At 34.6% G+C, this 21,221-nt stretch overlaps 1 protein-coding gene across 1 annotated transcript in view; it reads right to left on the bottom strand.

The window, feature by feature from the left end:
- Positions 1 to 19,204, bottom strand: part of LOC125614785 (putative ankyrin repeat domain-containing protein 20A2) — a gene marked incomplete at its 5' end in the record, with an annotated part of 36,816 nt that extends 17,612 nt beyond the window's left edge. Inside the window, 9 exons of the mRNA XM_048797680.1 lie at positions 2,070 to 2,215; positions 2,311 to 2,365; positions 4,994 to 5,060; positions 8,158 to 8,191; positions 10,701 to 10,759; positions 13,112 to 13,249; positions 15,795 to 15,901; positions 18,729 to 18,902; positions 19,064 to 19,204. Coding sequence (XP_048653637.1) covers positions 2,070 to 2,215; positions 2,311 to 2,365; positions 4,994 to 5,060; positions 8,158 to 8,191; positions 10,701 to 10,759; positions 13,112 to 13,249; positions 15,795 to 15,901; positions 18,729 to 18,902; positions 19,064 to 19,204 — 921 coding nt within the window. The remainder of the gene's footprint in view (positions 1 to 2,069; positions 2,216 to 2,310; positions 2,366 to 4,993; positions 5,061 to 8,157; positions 8,192 to 10,700; positions 10,760 to 13,111; positions 13,250 to 15,794; positions 15,902 to 18,728; positions 18,903 to 19,063) is intronic.
- Between the last annotated feature and the right edge of the window lie 2,017 nt (positions 19,205 to 21,221).

The raw sequence follows: 21,221 nt of genomic DNA, 5'->3' as shown, positions 1-21,221 counted from the left end.
AATGTGGCATATATACGCAAGGGAATATTACCCAGCTAAAAGAGGATAAAATCATGGCATTTGCAGGTAAATGGATGGCGTTGGAGAGGATAAAGCTAAGTGAAGTTAGCCAATCCAAAAAACAAATGCCAAATGTTTTCTCTGATATATGGAGGCTGATTTATAGTGGGGTAGGGAGGGGGAGCATGGGAGGAACCAACGAACTCTAGATAGGGCAGAGGGTGGGAGGGGATGGGAGGAGGCAGGGGTTAGCAAGGATGGTGGAATGTGATGGACATTATTATCCAAAGCACATGTATGAAGACATGAATTGGTGTGAATATACTTTGTATACAACCAGAGATATGAAAAATTGTGCTGTATATGTGCAATAAAAATTGTAATGCATTCTGCTCTCATTTATTTTTTAAAAATCAATTAAATTTTTTTTAAAAAAATAAAAAAAATAGAAAAAGGAAATGTGGTAAATATACACACAGGTGTATTTTTTATCCATAAAAAAGTGATATTGTGTCATTTTTAGGAAAATGATGGACCTAGAAAGCATCATGTGAAGATAATAATAATAAGTCAGACGCAAAAGAAAAAGCATCACATTTTCTCTCCTATGGCGAAACTAGAGAAGGAGATATTTTCACTGGGAAAGACAATCAGTATAGAGAGAAAGGAGTTGGGCGTAGGAAGGAAGAAATGGTAAGTATTTTAGAGTGAAATTGGCCAAAATGTAATATGCATGTACAAATAAGCCATTTGTGTACTTCATGTGCATCAATTTAAAAAAAAATACCATCTTTATCATCTTGTCTATAATTCATTAGTGCTAAATTTTAAAATTCCAAGCTTCAATGAGAACACAATGAAAATAATTTTGTTTTATTAAGCATATAAAATATGCCAAGCACTTATTTTCATGGTTTTTTCTATGTTATAATCACAAAATGATTATGCTGATAGTGATCCCACACCACCTCTCTGGTCATTTCAGGATATTAGGAGTAAAATGACCCACTGCACTCCCTATCCAGAATGGCCTCCTCCTAAGCATTCATTGACTGGCTCCTTCCAATCCTTATGAGCTTATATTCACACTCAGAAAGACCTTCACTGACTCCACTCCCACTCCTATCCACATCTGAACTACAAACTCCTTAAGTTTAAAAGAAATGAGGATTATATTTTCTTCAAGATCTTCATTAAAATCAACTCTAAGTTTTTCAGAAGAATCTAGTTTCTGTTATAATTAATAAGATAGAGCTCCTACTGTCCTTAAATTCACTATTTCTGTTGTATTTTTAATTTCTTTCATCTTGACTTTTATTCAATCTGGATATATCTTGCCCTTAAATAATTTCTTCCTATGCATCCCTCTTTCTCAGCTTCATATTCATTGAGCTGTTCTTTTGGCTTATTTTCTTTTTCTTCAATTTTTACATTTTTTTGCCTTTTTCTTTAATTTCAATAAAACTACACAATGTATACAACAAAATATCTTGGTCATTGTTTCTTTTGAAAGATTCCCAGCTTTCAGATACCTTAGAATCCCAAAGAGGTGTGTTGGGTCACTCTGTCCTCTAGCTGGTAAATAATTCAAATCGGTACAACTGCAGTGGGAACCCTCCCAAGCAATGGCAGTCCCAGCCTTTTTTTGTTGCCATGACATGTTTGATAAATGATTCTTCTATGTGTGGAACACTGTCAAGGACACATTCTTATTTTTTTTAACTATCAAATATATTTCCTTGAATTTTGGTTTAGCCTGGTAGCTCTGGGATACATTCTTTGGGCTTTCCTTAGATCTTAGATAAGGGGGCTCTCCCTCCAGGTACACCCATACATAAGTGGGGGATTGTGCATTTTTTTCTAATTCTTTCCATCCATAATGGCATTCCTAAGGACTGCTCACTCTCACCAAGTTCCATAAATGTTAATCCTGCATATATACTCTGCCTGTTGCTATCCTTATGACTTTGTAGCCTTATGTTTACCTCTGGGATGTATGTCATTATTATGTGCATATGGAAGATGACATGTAAGAAGACATGGGAAAAAGAGGTTTAAAAACACCTCACCTTTGAGTCAGTTGCTGAAAAGAAAGGGGTCTTTATACTGAAAAATTGTACAAGATTGTTTTCATCTTCGTCTTCCTTTTGACACTCAGTACAACTGTTGTCAAACAAGGTTTTATTTTCTTGTGTTCCTGTGTCAGATATTGCTCCTATGACATTAAAAACAAAGTAAATAGTATATGAAAATGTCTGTCATTTCAAATTAATGAACAGCATAAGAAGAAGCAGTCTTCAAATAGCTTACCATCTTTACTGGATTGTTGAAAATCTTCACATAATTCTTTTTCTCTTGCAATATTCTAGAAAGGAAAAAAAAAAGCTTTGGGTGTAGCAAGCACCAAAATTGATAATGTAATTATAATATTGGCCATTGCTCCATGATACAATAGTAAGAGCACAGGTTTCTGAGTCATTGAATGTATACTCAAACCCTATTGCTGCCATTTACTAACCTACATCTTCTCATGGGATGAAGACTATGAGAGATGGTAGAGAGAGCTTCTAAATATTACTCCCATTACCTCCAATTGATTATTACAAAAATACTGACATCCATTTGACTATTTTCTTAACCCAAATAATCTAGGATAAAAATTGTAGCCATGTGTAACAGTTTAGAGTACTTTTAAAAAATAACAATTTAAGAAATATAAAGTAATTACATGTAATATCTGGAATGGGTTTTCATGATTTATATTGATATGAACTACCTCTTGGTGAAAAAACATGCTATCTGAATATCTTATGAATAAGAGGGGTTGGAATCACAAACAGCCTAAGTTGCTTCAATCTGTGAGTCAAACAGCTGAAGACAAATGATTATATAAATGTTACTCCTTCTAAGAAAGAGAAGAATAATGACAAGAATAATATTTGGGGCAATGATTGATGGCTGAAAGTCACACAGTTTCTAAGCCAGGAGATTAAAATAAAACCAACCATGGAAACAAAATGGCTGAAAGAACAAACACTAAAGAAACGTTTTCTAGGACTAAAACATTTTTACTAGGAAAGAAAGGAGAAAGAAACAAAAATAGAAGACATGACTAGTCAATTGACTATGAGTTGAAGTCAATAAAGAAAAAGAAAGGAATTGAGTGGTTATGATTAGAAATATAATAAAGATTTTTATTCATACTAATGTTTAAGACTCAATAGTATTATATTATGCTTGTTTTGTTAATAATTCTATAATAAAGCATTAAATTTGTGAGGCCATACCTTCCTAGAGGCCCGCGCTCTCCCCTCTTCGGGCGGCCGCAGCCCTGAGCATGTCCGGGATGGGTAGCGGGTCCGTGCCGGGAACACGGAGCCAGGCGCTTCAGCAAGCGGCACCACCCAGCCCGGGCTCAGCCCCTCTCCGCGGCCGCTGCCATCTTGTCCTGGCGGCTGAGAGGAAACCGCGAAACACCCTCCCCCGACCGCGGCTGCTGCTGCTGCTCTGGCTGAACGCCGGGCCCGTCTCCCTCATCTTCCTTCCCGGGGATCTGGGGTGGGAACAGCTAGACTGGGGCCAGGGAGAGTGAGAAGCCGGCCGGCCGACCTTCGGCAACTGGGCCTACGAATGGCGCGGGATGCGGGGCCCACGGCGGTTGGGCCCCATTCCTGAAGCCCCGAGGGCTACGAGAGGAGGAAAAGGAAGACAGCCGGAGAGGCGGCGACGGCGAGGCCCGCAACTTGGTCTCGGGGCGCCGCGCTGCCGGCAGTCGTCACCAAGGCAGCTGCTGCCGGCCGCCCCAATCTCGGGCCCCTCCTCCCTACAATTCTTAATTGTAAAGAATTGTTCCTTTTTTGACATTAATTCATGTTAACTCACCTGAACTTTTACAACCTAAGCACTAAAGAAGAACATAAATTTAAGCCATATTCGTAGAAATTCAATAGATTTGACTATTAGCTCTACCATGCATATTATATTACTTAGGATAATTCATTATCTATAAATCTATTTTTGGTCATTTTTATTCATGTCAAAAACATTAAAAATATTCCAAACCTTATTCTAGTTACTCCGGGAGATATGCAAATATGTTTCCTAACCTCCAATAGCTCATGATGATAGAAGAGATTTGAAATGAATATGTAAATAACTAAGTAAAGATATGTCTCAAATATGAAGTCTGAGAATATTATATAAGATCTTTGAGTGGATATTTTAATACACTACAAGGCAAAAAAGTTCTAAAGTTTTACCACATAGTCATTAAGATGCTCTGCTTCAAGAACTGGTTATTATCTTGCACAAAATATCTATTTTTATTTAGATCATGAGTTTAAAAGCACTCAGTGGAGAGATTCAGAAAACATGATGCAATCCCTTTGTAATGCAAGCATTAAGAAACAGATTCTAAATTTCTATACTGCCACATTTCTAATATTATTTTAGTATAAATAAAGAATCAAGAACATAAATAGGGAAAAAGTTCTCCTAAGAAGAATATGATACTAAAACATACAGTGTCCAAGAGAAATAAGTATATACAATGTACATACACAATATGCTTTATAGCTTCAAATTAATGGCTCCAGGGAAATTCCATGATTACTAGGAAAAGTAATTCAATGCTTAAATCTTTATTTAGGTATGAGTATCATAAAAGTCCTGTATGATTTAAAAGTCACAGTAAAGTATATTTATTCAAATGAATCTTACAAAATTTTATATTTCTTCTGCAATTGGAAGGATTTTCCTAATGTAACTTTTCTGTTTGTGTGTTTTCCAGCCCCCAATACCCTGAAGTATTTAAGTGAACGTGGTATTTACAAAAGTGTATTAATAAAAAGAAATCAGCATAATTCTATGAAATAATTTCTTCTGAACAATTTTCAAATAAATGACAGGGAGGTCACTGCAGAACATTAAGAATAGACACCTCCAAAAACAAATTTTGGAACAAGAAAATTAACTTCACGAAAGAGCACTTTACCTTGGCATCAGATTGATTGCTGCCCTCATCCAGCATAGAATCACTAGGGCCAGGTTTATCAGAATATCTTTAGAGTAAAAATAAACAAAAAAAATGGATAAGTCAAGTTTTTCAAAAAAATAAACTTTGGTGAATGTTTAATTATATCAAATGGTATTTCTTGATGATATAGTAATAACAGTATGACCTCTCTTAAACAAAATTTATTTATTTATTTCTGCCTCCAATTTTTCCTGTCTATGAAATATTCAATGAAGGAGTTTTTGTTTCATTTCAAAAAGTGACAGCCAATAGTTTGGCAGAACCTGAGAATAATTTATCTTTACAAACTGGCCTGTGTTGAAAGCTGAACTGAAAATCAAATTAATGGCCAAAATAATTTTTGTTTCTTGAACTGAAAAGGTCTCTAATAACCCAAGATAAAGTAGAAAAATACTTTCCTCTATCTTTTCTATCAAAGAGTAAGCTGGGTTCTTCAACATGGAAACTATCTACTAAAAAGAGCCCATTGCTTCCTCTTATTCACAAACAGCACAGGGAGTTCCCTGAAACATCTGAATTGTTTGAAAGTTGAATGTGCACAAGTCAAAGAATGTACATATATTTGTTATTGGAAATACTTTTGTCATACAGAGTGAAATATAAAATATAATTCTTTTTCCTATATAGGTCTTGCCTCATTTAGATCTGTATAAACTATCAAGCACTTCAAAATCTTCATGGGCACTCAAATGATCAAGAGAAAAGATTGCCAGAAAAGTAGTGTACTCAAAGTCATACCTCTGTTCCCCTAAGTAGAGCCTAAATATCTTCCTTCCTTTGGGTGTACACTCTCAGGACCCTCTTCTTTAGGACTTAGTGGTAGTATCCAACCTTTAAATCTACATCCTATGAAGATGTAGATACCTGAGAGATGGCTGGGCACAATTGACACAATATTGGAGCTCATTTTCCATGTTCCTAAATTGGGTCTCAGTTACTGGTGTCAGCACAAGCATGTTAACAAGTACCCAACTGAAGCTCTATGATGGCTTTGCCAACCAGTCATTCCTGAGCCCTAACCTTCATGTGCATAGGAAGTCATCACTGAGTTAGGAAAAAAGGTGAAAGGTGGACATCTGCTCTGGGCCATAGATCCATGTAGGTTAGCAACTTCAAGTCCCCCCGTGCTTGATTGTTTCTAAGCCACCCTCACATTCCAATGTGCTCTGGAGACTCTGCCCAGTGGCTCAAATTATTTTAACCTCTTTCATCAAAAACCTTGAAGTTTGTCAGTTCCTCCAATTACACAAACAAGAAATTGATGACTTATTCAGAATGCTCTTTGACCTCCTATTTTAATATGCCATTTTAGATAGCTCCCAATATCCTGTGTCATTAATTTTTGTTTTGTCTTTATCAAACTGGTCATAAATTCCAATATTCTGATCACTTTTCCAAAATTCTCATTCCTACCCATCACAGTGCCGTTGTTTTTCAAATTTGCCCTTCCTCTGTTAGTTCCATTCTGATTCTCTACTACTGAATTCACTTCTTAATTCCATTTTTAACTTCTTCACTTAGATTCCTAAACTTGCTCCCCCAATCTCTTAGCAAAACTTTCAACTAAAGAATGATAATAGGGGCTCAGGATGTGGCTCAAGTGGTAGCACGCTTGCCTGGCATGCGTGAAGCACTGGGTTCAATCCTCAGCATCAAATAAAAATACATTAAAGATTAAAAAAATAATGATAATAAGAAAGAGGATTGGTTTAAAATTAGGGAACCTGAGTTCAAAGCTCATTCCTTCCATGTTCTGTATCAGAAAAGTCTTCTTAATATCTTTCAAGTTTCAGGTTCATCATCATAACCACCACTTGGCCAGTATTTTAAAAGCATTTTGAAGGATTATAGAATACTTGGGTTAGTTGCTAGAATGTCTTAAATATTTAACTTATTTCTGCTTTTTATTGGCTCTATAAGGGAAAAAAATGAGTTTTTAGATGACAAATGTTTTTGAAAAATATCAAAAGAAACAACAAAAGAGTAGAAAAGAAAGGAAAAAAATTCAAGAAAAGATTACATAGGAAAAAAAGCTAAAAAAAAGTCTTTATAGAACAAACAAATTGAAGGACCACCAAATTAGGAGAAGTAACAAAATCAATTAAAATAACCTCTAAATTGATACTCAAATTAATTTATGTATACTATTCTACACAGTTATTCTTCACATCTAGTAAAATAATTTCTCTCTGCGCTTGCCTAATCTTTGTTATAAAAAACCCATTGTCTTATAACCACAACTATGTAAGATTTTCCCTAAAATTTTTGATGTAAAAAAAAGGTACTGGTTAGCAAAAAAAACTGCCTATCAGAAGAAACACTTGGATAAGCAGGTTTCTCAGTTAAAATATAGTCAGAAATAACACATAACTACCTATGACTTTCTGAATTGATCTGATACTGCATGGGCTGGCTTTTGTCCAGCAAGGAGGTCCAAAGAACACGGTAGAGGAGAGTGTGGTTACGGAGTAACTAATCAAGACCTCCAGACCAAGCAGGAAGCAGGTCTGATTTTATTGTGCAGTCACCATGTATATATACTCAGGTAGTAGCTAGGCAGATTATAGGCAGCCACCAATACAATTTCTTGCTAACTGTCCTTACAGCGACCAATTGAGGAGCAGTCCATGGAGCAAACACAGGGACTGCAACACACAGCCTCACGCCCAGGGCTGTGCCTACAGGGTAAGTGGTTTGCCGCTGGCACACCTAGCACCAGGATTTCCACTCAGACATCCTTAACGTATACCATGCATGCAGTACTCCATGCACTTGTCCTCATACCATACATGTATCTTGAGTGTAGGCTGCATAGAAGCCTAGGCAGTGGGGCAAGAAATGGCATTGTCAGCCAGATAAGCTAACTGTCAATCTCAGACCAGCTATTGTTAATGAAAGGATCATGGACTATTTAGGCAACAACTCTGAATGACAGTTGCTTAATTAGTAAATAATGTGTTATAATAACACAAATACTTTCAAATCTATTGTTATGAATATATCAAGTGACAAATATCTAATATGGTGTCTAGTCCAGACAAAAACATTCAGAAATAGTAGGGTTTTTTTAAATTTTCATTCCTGAATATAGTTAACATATAAATTTTTAACATCTATCTTACCCTGTTAGGGAGTCTTCTGTAGAACTTTCACTCCCTATTAAATAAAGATAAAATACATATTTAATCAATTGTATAAAATATGACATGTTAAAAGTATATGACTGATGCTTTGTGATGAAGTATTTCTTTGGGGCCACACATGGAGATGATTCTAAAATAAATATTCATGATACTGATGATAGATAATTAATGCATTAAGAACTCTTATATCCCCTTCTCTGTATTTATCTAATTCAAGGACAAAGAATGAGATTCATCATAATTTGATATTAAAATGTAAAATACTATGTCCCATGATCATAATTCTAATGGGAAAGATGTAAAACTGACAGAAATTATCATTAGTTGAATCAGTAGTATTAAGTTGACAATATTAAACAAATCTCATGAGTTTTCTGGACTAAAAGCAGTTAAGAACAATTATAAGAGAGTATGATTATTTTGTTATGACATGAAATTTATAATGAAATACTCTTTCATAAGGAAGCTAGATGTGTGGGAAGCATCCTTTGGGGCATGGCAAAAATTGGGCAACAGACCAGGGACTGGTACACTTACAAAGATATTATAGCTTAAAGTTGAGAAGAGCTCAGTAGAAATCAATATACTTTCCCTCACTAATGATGTTCTAGTGAAGATACTAATCTCTTAGTTCCAGCTACTTTCTTGTGTGTAGTGCAAACAAGGCTTTACCACTAGAAAGATGATACCATTGAGAGCTCAAACATGATCTAGACTAGACACCATGTCTGGACTAGACACCATATTAGATATTTATCACTTGTTATAGTCATAACAACTATATCACTCTCATAGAGAAGTTTAAAAAGAAGCACTAGGGAGTTAGTAGCAAGTTGCCAAGGAGTAATAGCTGATATGAAAAAGTAAATACAATTATTAAGTCACTTGAGCTTACAGAATGTGCCAACTCCTAGTGGGAGAAAAAAATCATTTTCCACTTCATGTAAGATAAGAAACAAAACAAAAGGCAATATGATTGTCTTCATATTTACCATGGCAGAAAATCTACTGATAAAGAAGGTTGTGGATGGAGATCAGTGGTACTGTGCTTGCATAGCATGCATAAATCCTGGATTTAATTTTTTTTTAAATTACTCCTTCACATCTTCATGAGTCTCTGATAAATGATTTCAAAGATACTGCAGTAGATGAAATGCCAGAAAAAGAATTCAAAAAAATGCCAAAAATAATGATTGAATTCAAAAAGAATACAAATAAATAATTGCATAAATTAAGAAATTTACTGTGGGATAAAAAAGAGCAATTTAATGAACAGAGATTCTGAAAAAATATCAAGCAAAATATTGAAAATAAAAGCTATATAGCTCAAATATAAAATTCAGCTAATATAACACCCATAGACTAGACCAAATACAGGTTGATGAAATTTCAAGTTCAGGTAGTAGCAAACCTCAAGAAATAAAAAGAAGATTGAACAGAACATCCAAACCCCTAGGATATTATTAAAGACTAAACTTTATGACTCATAAAGACCAAGCAATGGAGGTACAGGCTATAGGCATTACAAAACTGTTCAGTGAAATAACACCAGAAATTTTTCCAAATTTGGGGAAAGGTATGAAAACCCAGGTACAGGAAGCATATAGAACCCCAAGCGTACTTAACCAGAAAAGAATGACTGTTTCTCTATAACATAAAATTGACAAATACAAATCAAGAATTAATATTGAAAGCTATGAGAGAGAAGAATCAAAGCACTTATAAAGTAAACCCATCAAATGAGCAGCAGGTTTCTCAATAGAAACATTGAAGGAAATCTCTGAAGAAATAAACAAAGAAAAAAATTTGAAAGTCGATGGAAATGGCAGTCAGAATGTTAAGCAGGATATTAGGAATACAAAGCCAAGGATTGCATGTTCTCCCTCATATGTGGATGATGAAAAACAATAATATCCTGAAAAATAGAAAAGATGTTACTAGAGAAGGGAAAGGGGAGTTGAGGAGGGGGAGTGAGGGAAAATAAAGCAGGACTAGGGAGGATGGATAAGATTCAAGTAAGATGTGCATATATGGAAATGTCAGAGTGAAATCCAATAATTTGTGCAAATAAGCAGTCAATATCTGTAGTTAAAAAGAATATCTCTTTTTAGAACAAATCTAAAATGCTATAATGTCACTAAATAAACACAACACACCAATTTAAAAATCTTTCTTTTATATATAAGAAAAAATAGAAATCCATAAAACATCTTATATAAATCATATTATATTTACAGTCAAAACTACAAATGTAAATCCATAAAACATCTTACATAAAATATATATTTATAGAGTTAAAACTATTAATGTAAATTTTTCAGATAACATTGTTTCAGGTTATAAAGTTCCAATAATTAATTTCTTAAATAAGGTATTCAAAAATATTTAAAACAAATTAAAAAAATATGAATGCAATTTACAATTTGACTTTTTCACTGCTCCTTTGTGACCAAAACATTTTTTATTCTTACTTATTTAGTAAGGTAGAAACAACAAGAGAGATTCACTATCAGAATTCTTACCTTCTTTGGTATTTTTCCTCATCTTACGTTTTGCTTCTGTACAGTCAAACATTATTTTCCTGTTGCCATGTACAGAAAAGTAATGCAATTAGTATTTTAATAATGAATGAAAAATATTAAACAAATATATTAACTTGAGAGAATTTTAGACATCATAAGAGCGAACAACAGAATTTTATCCCATGTATTTCAAATTTGTGAGCTCTGTAAACATCCAATAACCATACAATTATTTTTATGGTTTTATGTTTTCATTTTGTTTTGTATTATTTTTGAGCTGAGGTTTCACCATGGTGGTGTGAAGGCTGGTCTTGAACTCCTGAGCTCAAGCGATCCTCCTGCCCCAGGCTCCCAAGTATCTGCAGTTAAGATGCATGCCACTGCACTCATAGGCTTATAATGAAGAAGAAAAAAGAAAGGTGAAATAATTATGCATTAAGGACAATACTGCTCAATACATTAACTAGAGTAGCTTGACATAAAGAAAAATGTCCTGAATTCAGATCCTCTCTCTGTAAACAATAGCTCTTTGATCTTGCACAAATCATTTCTCTTGGACTCAAGTCTCCTTCTAAAAAATAAGACCATACTTCATTAGTTTACCAGGTTGTTATGAAGATTTAAGGAGATAATATTAAAACATGCTAAGAAAAATAGTAATGAAATAATTAGTTCTTTAATCCTGAATTATTTTGGAAAGCCAATTGAAACTCAAAGTATATGTTATCACAGGATTTAATATTCAAATGTTAAGGTTATTGGAAAATACAATTAGGTTTTTATTTTGGATATTGACTGTATTCTTCTTTAGGCCTTATAATTCAGGGCAAATCAGCATTGGGATAATTTAAAAATCCAATTTATTTATGAATATTTTATATCCTTAAATTACATAATATAATTTTCCCTGTTATGAAACTAAGCAATTGCACCCAGGGCAGACAATTAACAAATGCCAAAACTGACTTGGCCTGCTACTATTCCTTCTCTATCAAGTCAAATGGAACCAGCAGATCTCTGTGAGAATGATGCTTAGTCTCTATGTTCATCTTCAGCTGCCTTGGATGACAAAATCCTATTTTATACACAGATATTGATGTGTCAGTATGGGGCTTAACTGTCAGATATCTTAACACTCTTAGATCTTAGAATGCTGCTTAATGACTTCCCAGTGAGGCAGAACTTGAAAATATTCTGAAGCCTTCAGGAAAATGGGCAAGTATTTTGAGAAATTTTCATCAAAATTGAAGAAAAATCACTAGAGATGCCAATTAAAGTCATCACACTTCCCCCTTGGAAACAGTAATATGAGACCTCCCCCTATCAAAAAAAAAAAAAGTGCTTCACAGGACATAATGAGGCTTTTGGATACTGATCTGTTAGCAAACATGAAAGGAAACTGATCTCTTCCTATGACATTATTTAAAGTATCTGATAGTTTATAAATGATTCCAACTAATATTTGCAGAAAAGACAAACAATGACTCACCCTGAGGGTTTTGGCTAACACATGTGCTCTATGTAAGAATTTAAGTGGAGAACATGGTGTGCTTGCTCACTATGTGTGTGACTAAAGCTAGATGGCTCACATGCCAAAGCAGAATGCAGCTGCTTTGAGAATCATAAGTGGGCGTAGCCGCACATGCATATGTGAACTTCAAAAACAAGTGTAACTTTCAAACCTACATTGTTCCATGAGGACTTAGAGACAGTGATCAGTCAGGACAACTGGGTAGTAAAAGTTAACCATTGCCACACTGCAAGACCATTTCTAATAGCAACACTGCAGCAATACAATTGACAGAAATGACAGAAATGAATAATGATTTTAAAGTTCCTTATTTTCCCTTTCAGCTGTGTGGTAAAAGGGAACTGTCTTCCTTGAACTTAAAGAATTCACAGACCCTGGGGAGATTCAAGAAGGATAGTGAAAAAGCTAGCTCCCAGAGGAAAGTAAGGAGTTTTTTTTTTGTTTGTTTGTTTGTTTGTTTTTTACTAAGCTGAGAATTTAAAAATGCAAATACCTAATAAGAAAAATCACAGTTGCCATAGTAGACATTATATTTGGAATGAAGTGGATAAGGCTGGGATCTATAAGGATAAACATTTTAAAGTTCTAAGATATGGGCTGGAGGTGTATCTCAGTGGGAGAGGTCATGATTGAGGACCTGGGTTCAATCCCCAACACCACAACACCCGCAGAAAAAGAAAAAGAAAGTCCTGTGAGATATCCTGCACTACTGCTAATTAGCCTAGACTTCTGCAGTGTTAATGGCTGATGAAGGGACTCAGTCACTGTCATTCCTAACATATTTGAACTATGAACACTCAAATGATATATAAGATGCAATAGTTGTGCTTATTTTTAACCTCCACTTAACGTTGATTAGTACTTTAATTAAAACACTTACATATTGCAGCCACTAGCAACAGAATAACGTAATGCAGTCCCTCCATCCACATCTTCTGCAAAGACATCAATACCTCCTTCAATAAGAAGCTTGATTATATCTGGTGATTCATAACTCACTGCAAGCATGAGGGCTGTTCTAAAATAATGGAGAAATAATTTTGTTATTAGGAACTTTAAGAGCTAATTTTACGTATCTTATCAATTTAATATCTTGCTTTACATATCTTAACAGACATAAGCATCTTGGGGGATCATCTGTGCAAATCATCTCTCAGTCTAAATAGAAAAAAAAAAAACAAGAGGAAACTTCTTGTCCCGATAGGTAATTACATGGTAGAAGTTATAAACATAAAATCACTTAATGGACAATAACTGTGATGAGGCTATTTATCTGAAGTACATAAAAGATATGAAGAATGCCCCATTTCTTCCTCAGTCTGATGTGATATAACTCATAGTCAGCTTAAAAGTCAAGCAAACAAAGGTGGTGAGCAGGCTTAAAACAATTGCTATAATAATAATGGTGATAATCAGTCATTATTACTTCAGTTAATAACAATGAAAATAAGCATTTGGTAAGGACTAAAATCAATGTTTATGTTTCATCTTACAACCACCCTTCAAGAATGTTTTGAATGAAAAGAATTTTTTTTCATATCAGAAAATATATTTAGTGATAAGTAATGTTTCCAAAGTGTCACACTTTGTAACTAGGAAAGCTGGAAATGCAACACAGTCATTTGTGAATTTAAAGCTTATCTCCTTTCTCATCACTACAAATCTATTTCTTCATTAAAGGAAATGTATATGCCATTAAAGCTGTTTTTCTTCCCTCAGCCCTAGCCAATTAGAATTAAAAGCATCAGGGCTGGGGTTGTAGCTCAATGGTAGAGAACTTGCCTAGCACATGTGAGGCACTGGGTTCAATCCTCAGCACCACAGAAAAATAAATACATAAAATAAAGGTATCGTGTCCATCTACAACTAAACAATGTATTTTAAAAAGAAAGAAATCATGCAAATAAAAACTACTCTAAGATTTTATCTCACTCCAGTCAGAATGGCGGTTGTGAAGAAGACAAGCAACAGTAAGTGTTGGCAAAAATGTGGGGGAAAATGTACACTCATACATTGATGGTGGGACTGAAAATTGGTGCAGCCAATCTGGAAAGCAGTATGGACACTCCTTAGAAAACTTGAAATGTGACCACATTTGGACCCAGCTATCTCATTCCTCAGTCTATACCCTAAAGACTTAAAATAGCAAACTACAGTGACACAGCCACTATAATGTTTATAGCAGTGCAATTAATAATTGCTAAACTGTGGAAGCAACTTAGTTTCCCTTCAATAGATAAGTGGATGAAGAAACTGTGGTACATATATACAATGGAATATTACAATTGAAAGAGAATAAAATTATGGCATTTACAGGTAAATGGATGGAGTTGGAGAATATCATGCTAAAGGAAATAAGCCAATCTCAAAAAAAACAGGGACAAAATGTTTTCTCTGATAAGTGGATGCTAATCCATATGGAGGGAGCAGGGGGTGAGTAGAGGAACCTTGGATTGGGAAAAGGGGAGGAATGAGGGGATAAAGGCATAGGAAATACAGTGGAATGAGGTGGATATCATTACATGTACATTTGCACAAATGGTGTGACCCTACTTCATGAACAACCAGAGAAGTGAAAAATTCTGCTCCATTTGTATATAATGAATTGAAGAGCTTTCTACTGCTATGCATAACTGATTAGAACTAATAAAAAGTCCTGAAAAAGGGAAGAAAAACATTAAAATATATTAGAAAATGGACAACATCTAGCAACAGAAATTAATGCTCAATTAGGAATAAGTTAACATCAATATTCTTCAAAAAAAAGCAATTTAGAGTCATCCAAAAGGAAAAAAAATCATCAAAGTCTATTTATTCTAAATATAACATTTTAAAGGAAACGTATAAGAAATAGAAGTTAAAATTACAATAGAGAGGTTAAGAAATACATTATTCAATCAAAAAATGACAAAATCCATATTTATTTAAAACTTTTGTTGTTTTAGTCAGCTTTTTAACAACTGTGACTAAAGGACAAAACCAGCACAATTGTAGAAGAGAAAACATTTATTCAAGGGCTCATTGGAGCCAGAGGTCTTAGTCCATAGAATCCAGCTCCATTTCCAGGGGCTCAAGGTGAGGCTGAATATCATGGTCTGAGAGTATGGCAGAGGGAAGCAGCTCACATGCTGATCATGGTGATCAGGAAGCAGAGGGAGAGAGAGAGGTTTGCACTTGCCAGACACAAACATATATATTCTAAAGCCATGCCCCCAATTCCCACCTCCTCCAGCCACACCCTTTGACACCTCAGACATTTCAGTTACCAGTCAGTTAATCAGTTAATTCCTGTCACGGGATTAATTCATTGATTGGGTTAAGACTCTCACAACCCAATTATTTCTCCTCTGAACCTTCTTGCATTGTCTCACAGGTAAGCTTTTTGGGGATACCTCATATCCAAACAATAACACATGTGAACAAAAAAATCAACTATTTCTACCTAAAACATAGTTTGTATTCATTTTTTTCACTCTACCCCAATATGTATAAATTAATATTCTCCTTCCCATTAATTTAATATTTGGCCAGAATGATTGTTTTTAAAGAATAAACTACTATACCTCCCTCTCATGTCAACCGCATGTATATTTGCTTTCGCCTTAATTAAAAATTCTGCCACATGGTGTTTGTTTTCCTTTAGGGCGAGTAAAAGTGGGGTGCAGCCATCCTGGAAAACAACAAAAACAATTTATTAACAATTTTTCTTATTTCTCAATTGAACTGAAAATCTTATAACAGACCTCACAAACAAACATAAACACTGTAAAATAAATGAAGAGCAGCCTCTTCCTTTTAGCATCCTGCACTTCCACATGAACTGCTCTTTCACCTTACAATGGGTTATGTGATTGCCACTATCTCCCATCAAAACAAAACACTTCTTGAGGACAGGGTATGTATCTTTTTTCTCTATGACCCCATACCTGAAGCAAAGTAGTAAAAGGGCTTAAGTATCCTATTGAATAAATGGGCTAAACTTTTATCTCTAGAGCTGGCTTTATCAATCAATATTCCAAAGAATTTCCAGTTTTACAGAAGTACCAAGATTCATCAAAAAATTTCACTGATTCACTATTAGAGAAATACCACAGAATTGTGCATTATGCATCCATTAGTAAGGACATCTGTGTACCATTGCTAACACTAATTTGACAACACTTTTTCATAGCAGACATTCACTTATGAAGAATTCGAGTTATAGGGATACAGTTCTAAGAGTTATCCAATAACATGGGAGGTTCTCCATGCAACACAAATCCTGTTGAATCTCCTCTATATAGTTCAAGATCTTAGACAACAATATAAGGCACTCCCGTTCCACTAGGAAAATGCACTCTTGAGTTAAGAGAGAGAGGCTTCTAAAAAGTAGGCCCAAATCTCCATCATCTCGGATTTGGCCCCAACTTCCTAATTAAGACTCCTATACACAATAATTAAAACCAAGAATCAATAAATACAATGGAATCAAATTAAAAGTTTTCTTCTCAGCAAGAGAAACAGTGAAGTGAACAGAGAACCTACAGAATAGGAACAAATCTTCACCACAAGCATATCAGATACAGCACTAATCTATACGATATATAAAATACTCAAAAACCTCAACACCAAAAAAAAAAAAAACCAACAACAAATAACCCAATCAATAAATGGGCCAAGGAACTGAACAGATACTTCTCAGAAGAGGATATATAATCAATCAACAAATATATAAAAAAATGTTCCACAACTCTAGCAATTAGAGAAATGCAAATCAGAACTACTCTAAGATTTCATCTCACTCCAGTCAGAATGGCAGCTATCAAGAATACAAACAACAATAAGTGTTGGTGAGCATGTGGGGGAAAAGGCACACTCATATGTTGCTGGAGGGACTGTAAATTGGTGTAGCTAATCTGGAAAGCAGTATGGAGATTCCTTGGAAAACTTGGAGTGGAAACACCATTTGATCCAGCTATCCCACTCCTCGGTTTATACCCGAAGGATTTAAAAACAGCATCCTACAGTGATGCAACCACATCAGTGCTTATAGCAGCATAATTCACAATAGCTAAATTGTAGAACCAATTCAGATGTCCTTCAGTAGATGAATGAATAGAGATACTTTGGAATGTATACATAATGGAATATTACTCAGCATTAAAAGAGAATAAAATCATGGCATTTGCAAAAATGGATGGAGTTAGAGAATATAATGCTAAGTGAAGTGAGCCAAGCCCCCCAAAAACAAAGGCTGAATGTTTTCTTTGATATGAGGATGCTGACTCATAATGGTGATGGTGGGGGGAACATGGAAGGAATGGAGAAACTTTACAAAGGGGAAAGAGGGGATGGGAGGGGGCATGGGTGCAGGAAAGACAGTGGAATGAGTTAGACATCATTACCCTAAGTACATGTATGAAGACACAAATGGTGTGAAAATACTTTGTATACAACCAGAGACTTTGAAAAAAATGTGCTCTATATGTGTAATATGAAATGAGTTGCATTCCTCTGTCATATACAGCAAATTAGAATACATAAATAATCCAATAAAAAAGAGAGAGGCTTCAAATGAACTTTGAGTCATTTGGTACCTGTGTTTTCTCCTATTATAAGATGAAAGATATTAATCTTACATTTTAGAAAGTTAATACAAAATGTATTCATAATAATCATCCTGGGACCATAATGCACATCCACTTTACCAAATTCTTTTTTATTCTGGTTCCATTTGAATTGCTGCTTAAAGATATTTATAATTTTAGACAAACTAGAATTCAGAAATTTTGTGTATCAACAAAAGTTTTATACTGATCTACATGAACTATTTTTAGCATCATAAAAGACTAAAGAGACAAAGCTGAGGACAAAGATATAATACTGCTTGCACAATGTGTATGCTCTCCACCTAACTATGAGTAGCCTAATGAAGCTTATAGAAACTCTAATGGGAATATAATTTATGTCGTACATATAAGTAAAAGGTTTGAAAAACATAAATTTATAAATTCTAAAATTCAATTCCATTTCAAAGAGATTAATATATTCCATAAGCCATGATCTTATAAATTAATATAAACTATCATGAAACCATTAAATTTTAAATAAAGTATAAAACAGGAGTTATAAAACTTCTTATAGGGCAAAGTATGGGATTCTGAGTGAATGAATGCTGTAGCTATCCAGCACAATCTGGAGAACACCCATGCCAGGTATGAAAGGGGCACCCTGAGCACAGCATACCACATGGTAACATGGGTTCAAAGGAGACTCCACATGGTTCTTCAAGAGAAGCTTGAACTCCATATTTCCACACAAGTCTCCTGAATTTTAAATGTGGAGTCAATTTATGTACACTTACATTAAGTAAATACATCCATAAGATAAAAAAGTTCCAACATTTGCTACTCTTCTAATCAAGAAAACCCTGCTTATAAACAACATCTGTTGACTTATGTCACTGTCAAAATAAATGTATTTCAAATATTTTGGAAATAAAGGTGGGGGATGTTTACCTTGTTTTGAGCTTCAATATTTGCATTATGTAAAAGCAGTTTTGCTGCCACTGATGTGTTGTTAGTACAGATAGCATGGTGGAGAGGAGTTCCACCATTGGGATCCTGAACATTTACATCGGCACCATTTTCTAGAAGAATAGTTGCACATTCCTCTTCTTGCTGTTGGATGGCCTGTTGGTTTGGTACCAAGAAATAGATTGTCAATTTCAAGAATTCAACACAAACATTCCATGGGATTTACTAATTAGTTATATTTAAATGATAGTAATCAATTTTTCCTCTAAGTATGTAAATATAGTTCATCCTTCACAGAAATACTTTGCTACATCTACCTTAATCAGAGGTGTGTTGTTGTCACTGTCACAGAGGTTAATGTCACATTTGTTCTTTACTAGAAAAGCCACCACTTCTGCCTGGCCATAGGCACATGCGTAATGTAGAGGAGTCCTACAAAAGTAAGATTTGTTAGGAGGTCATAGAGCTCCCACTTAAATCAGACAATTATTCATGCAACTGCAAACATTAGATAGCATATAATTCCTCTCCCTTCAAAACAATTTCTTCAGAAGAAACAACAATCTTTATTAGCTGTTATTACTAAATTAATGAAAGAGTAGCTCATTCTAGCTGCCTGTTCCACTGACTTCTTTCCTCCCCCACCATCCCCCCCGGCTGAAGATTAAACTGAAGGGCACTCAACACTGAGCCATATCCAGAGCCCTTTTAATTTTTCACTTTCTGCCATGGTCTCACTAAGTTGCCCAGGCTCATCTTGAACTTGCAATTTTTCTGCCTCACCTTCCCTCTCAATCACCTACTGAGATTACAAGTATGCACCATTGCTTCTGACACCAGTGAATCTTGATTTTGGTTGTGTATTGTTAATAATTTTTCAGATGTATTTTAAGGACTAAGTATTTCAATGTTTAAAATGTTTATTTACACATAAAAGAAAGGCCCATCACCCATCCATGGTGCCTTACCTTAAGTGAAATGTGATAACACAATTGATCAATGGAAGTTCTAGTCATATGAGTGACATTTCAATAAGTTTTAGTTACAAAAAGTAGTATAGATAAAGACGGTTGAATAAGAAAACATCAATAGGCCAAATTTAAAGCAAAGTTATTCTTGCTTTTTTTTTTCAAGAAACATAAAGCCAACGGAAATGTATGATTCAAAAGAATTAGTATGTTTCACATTGTTCAGTATTTAGATTTGTAGCACTTAAGTAAATTGAATATATCCAATACTTAATATGAGTATTAATGTGATCTTAACTTTTCAAATGGGCAGTTTACAAACTCTTATCTCCAGAAGTGCTTTTGTTTGAAAAGCCTGAGGAAATTCTTCACTTCAAATTGAGTTCTATTAGTTCAGTTTTAAATCTCCAGTCAGGGAAACATGAAGTTTTTAAGAAAGGAGGACCTCAGAAATAGTAAAATATGTCAAATATATAATAGGTATTCAGGATATGAGTGGTGAGTAAATGAAATGAAAGAACAGATAAAGTATACTTGGGGAGTTCAGTGTGTGGTGTTTTTTTGCTTGTTTGTTTGTCGTTCTCTACTGGGAATTGAATCCAGGGGCACTTAAACACTGAGCAACAGCCACAGTCTTTTTTATTTTTTATTTTGAGACAGTGTCTCCCTAAGTTGCTAAGGGCCTCTCTAAATTGCTGAGACTGGCTTTGAACTTGAGATCCTTCTACCTCAGCCTCACATATTTCTGGGATTACAGATTTACACAAAGGCACCTGGTGGGGAGTTCAGCATTTTTAAACAAAAGTTTTATAAATTAAAGCAATACTTTCAACAATATTTATATTTGCTTTCTTTTACTTTCTTAAGAATGTAACTAAAACAAAACAATAAACCTACAATTGCATTTATGAAATAAATCTGTATGGAATGAAACATACATGTATAGGAAATGTATAGGCACTAATATCTACAAGCACAGATGAAAAGATTACCTTTTCTTCTGAAGAGGCTAAAAGTTGGCTAAAGATAACAATCTACAGAAACAAGATTCGTCTCCCTGCTCCTCCCAAAGATTATTTTATTAACAAGTAGTTCTCATTAAAACTTTTACACATATGCATTTTATAAATAACAGGTAAGGAAAAGGAAAAGTAGAAGCCAATGTGGAATTTTTCCAAAACTACCCACATGGAAGTTGAAAAAAAGCAGAACACAGAAAATGTCAAAATACTGCATTACTACAGAGCATATTAACTGCTGTCAATGAAACTAAGGTAGAAACAAACAGAAAGATAAGGAGGAATTGCCAAATATTGGAAATAAAATAAACATTAAACAAAAGAGGAAAAGAAATCTTTACTCATAATTTAAATGCTGAAAATAATGGCTCAGTGTTTAAATTTTACTACATTTTTTTTATATATTTGTGCCTAACACAAGACCACAATCTATTTGTGTGTATGTACTATCAAGCTTCGTTTTCACTTGATATTCAAAAAGACATCTT

Source organism: Marmota marmota, unplaced genomic scaffold, assembly GCF_001458135.2.
Source record: "Marmota marmota marmota unplaced genomic scaffold, marMar, whole genome shotgun sequence".
Lineage (NCBI taxonomy): Eukaryota > Metazoa > Chordata > Mammalia > Rodentia > Sciuridae > Marmota > Marmota marmota.
This window is presented reverse-complemented; position numbering and strand designations above follow the sequence as displayed.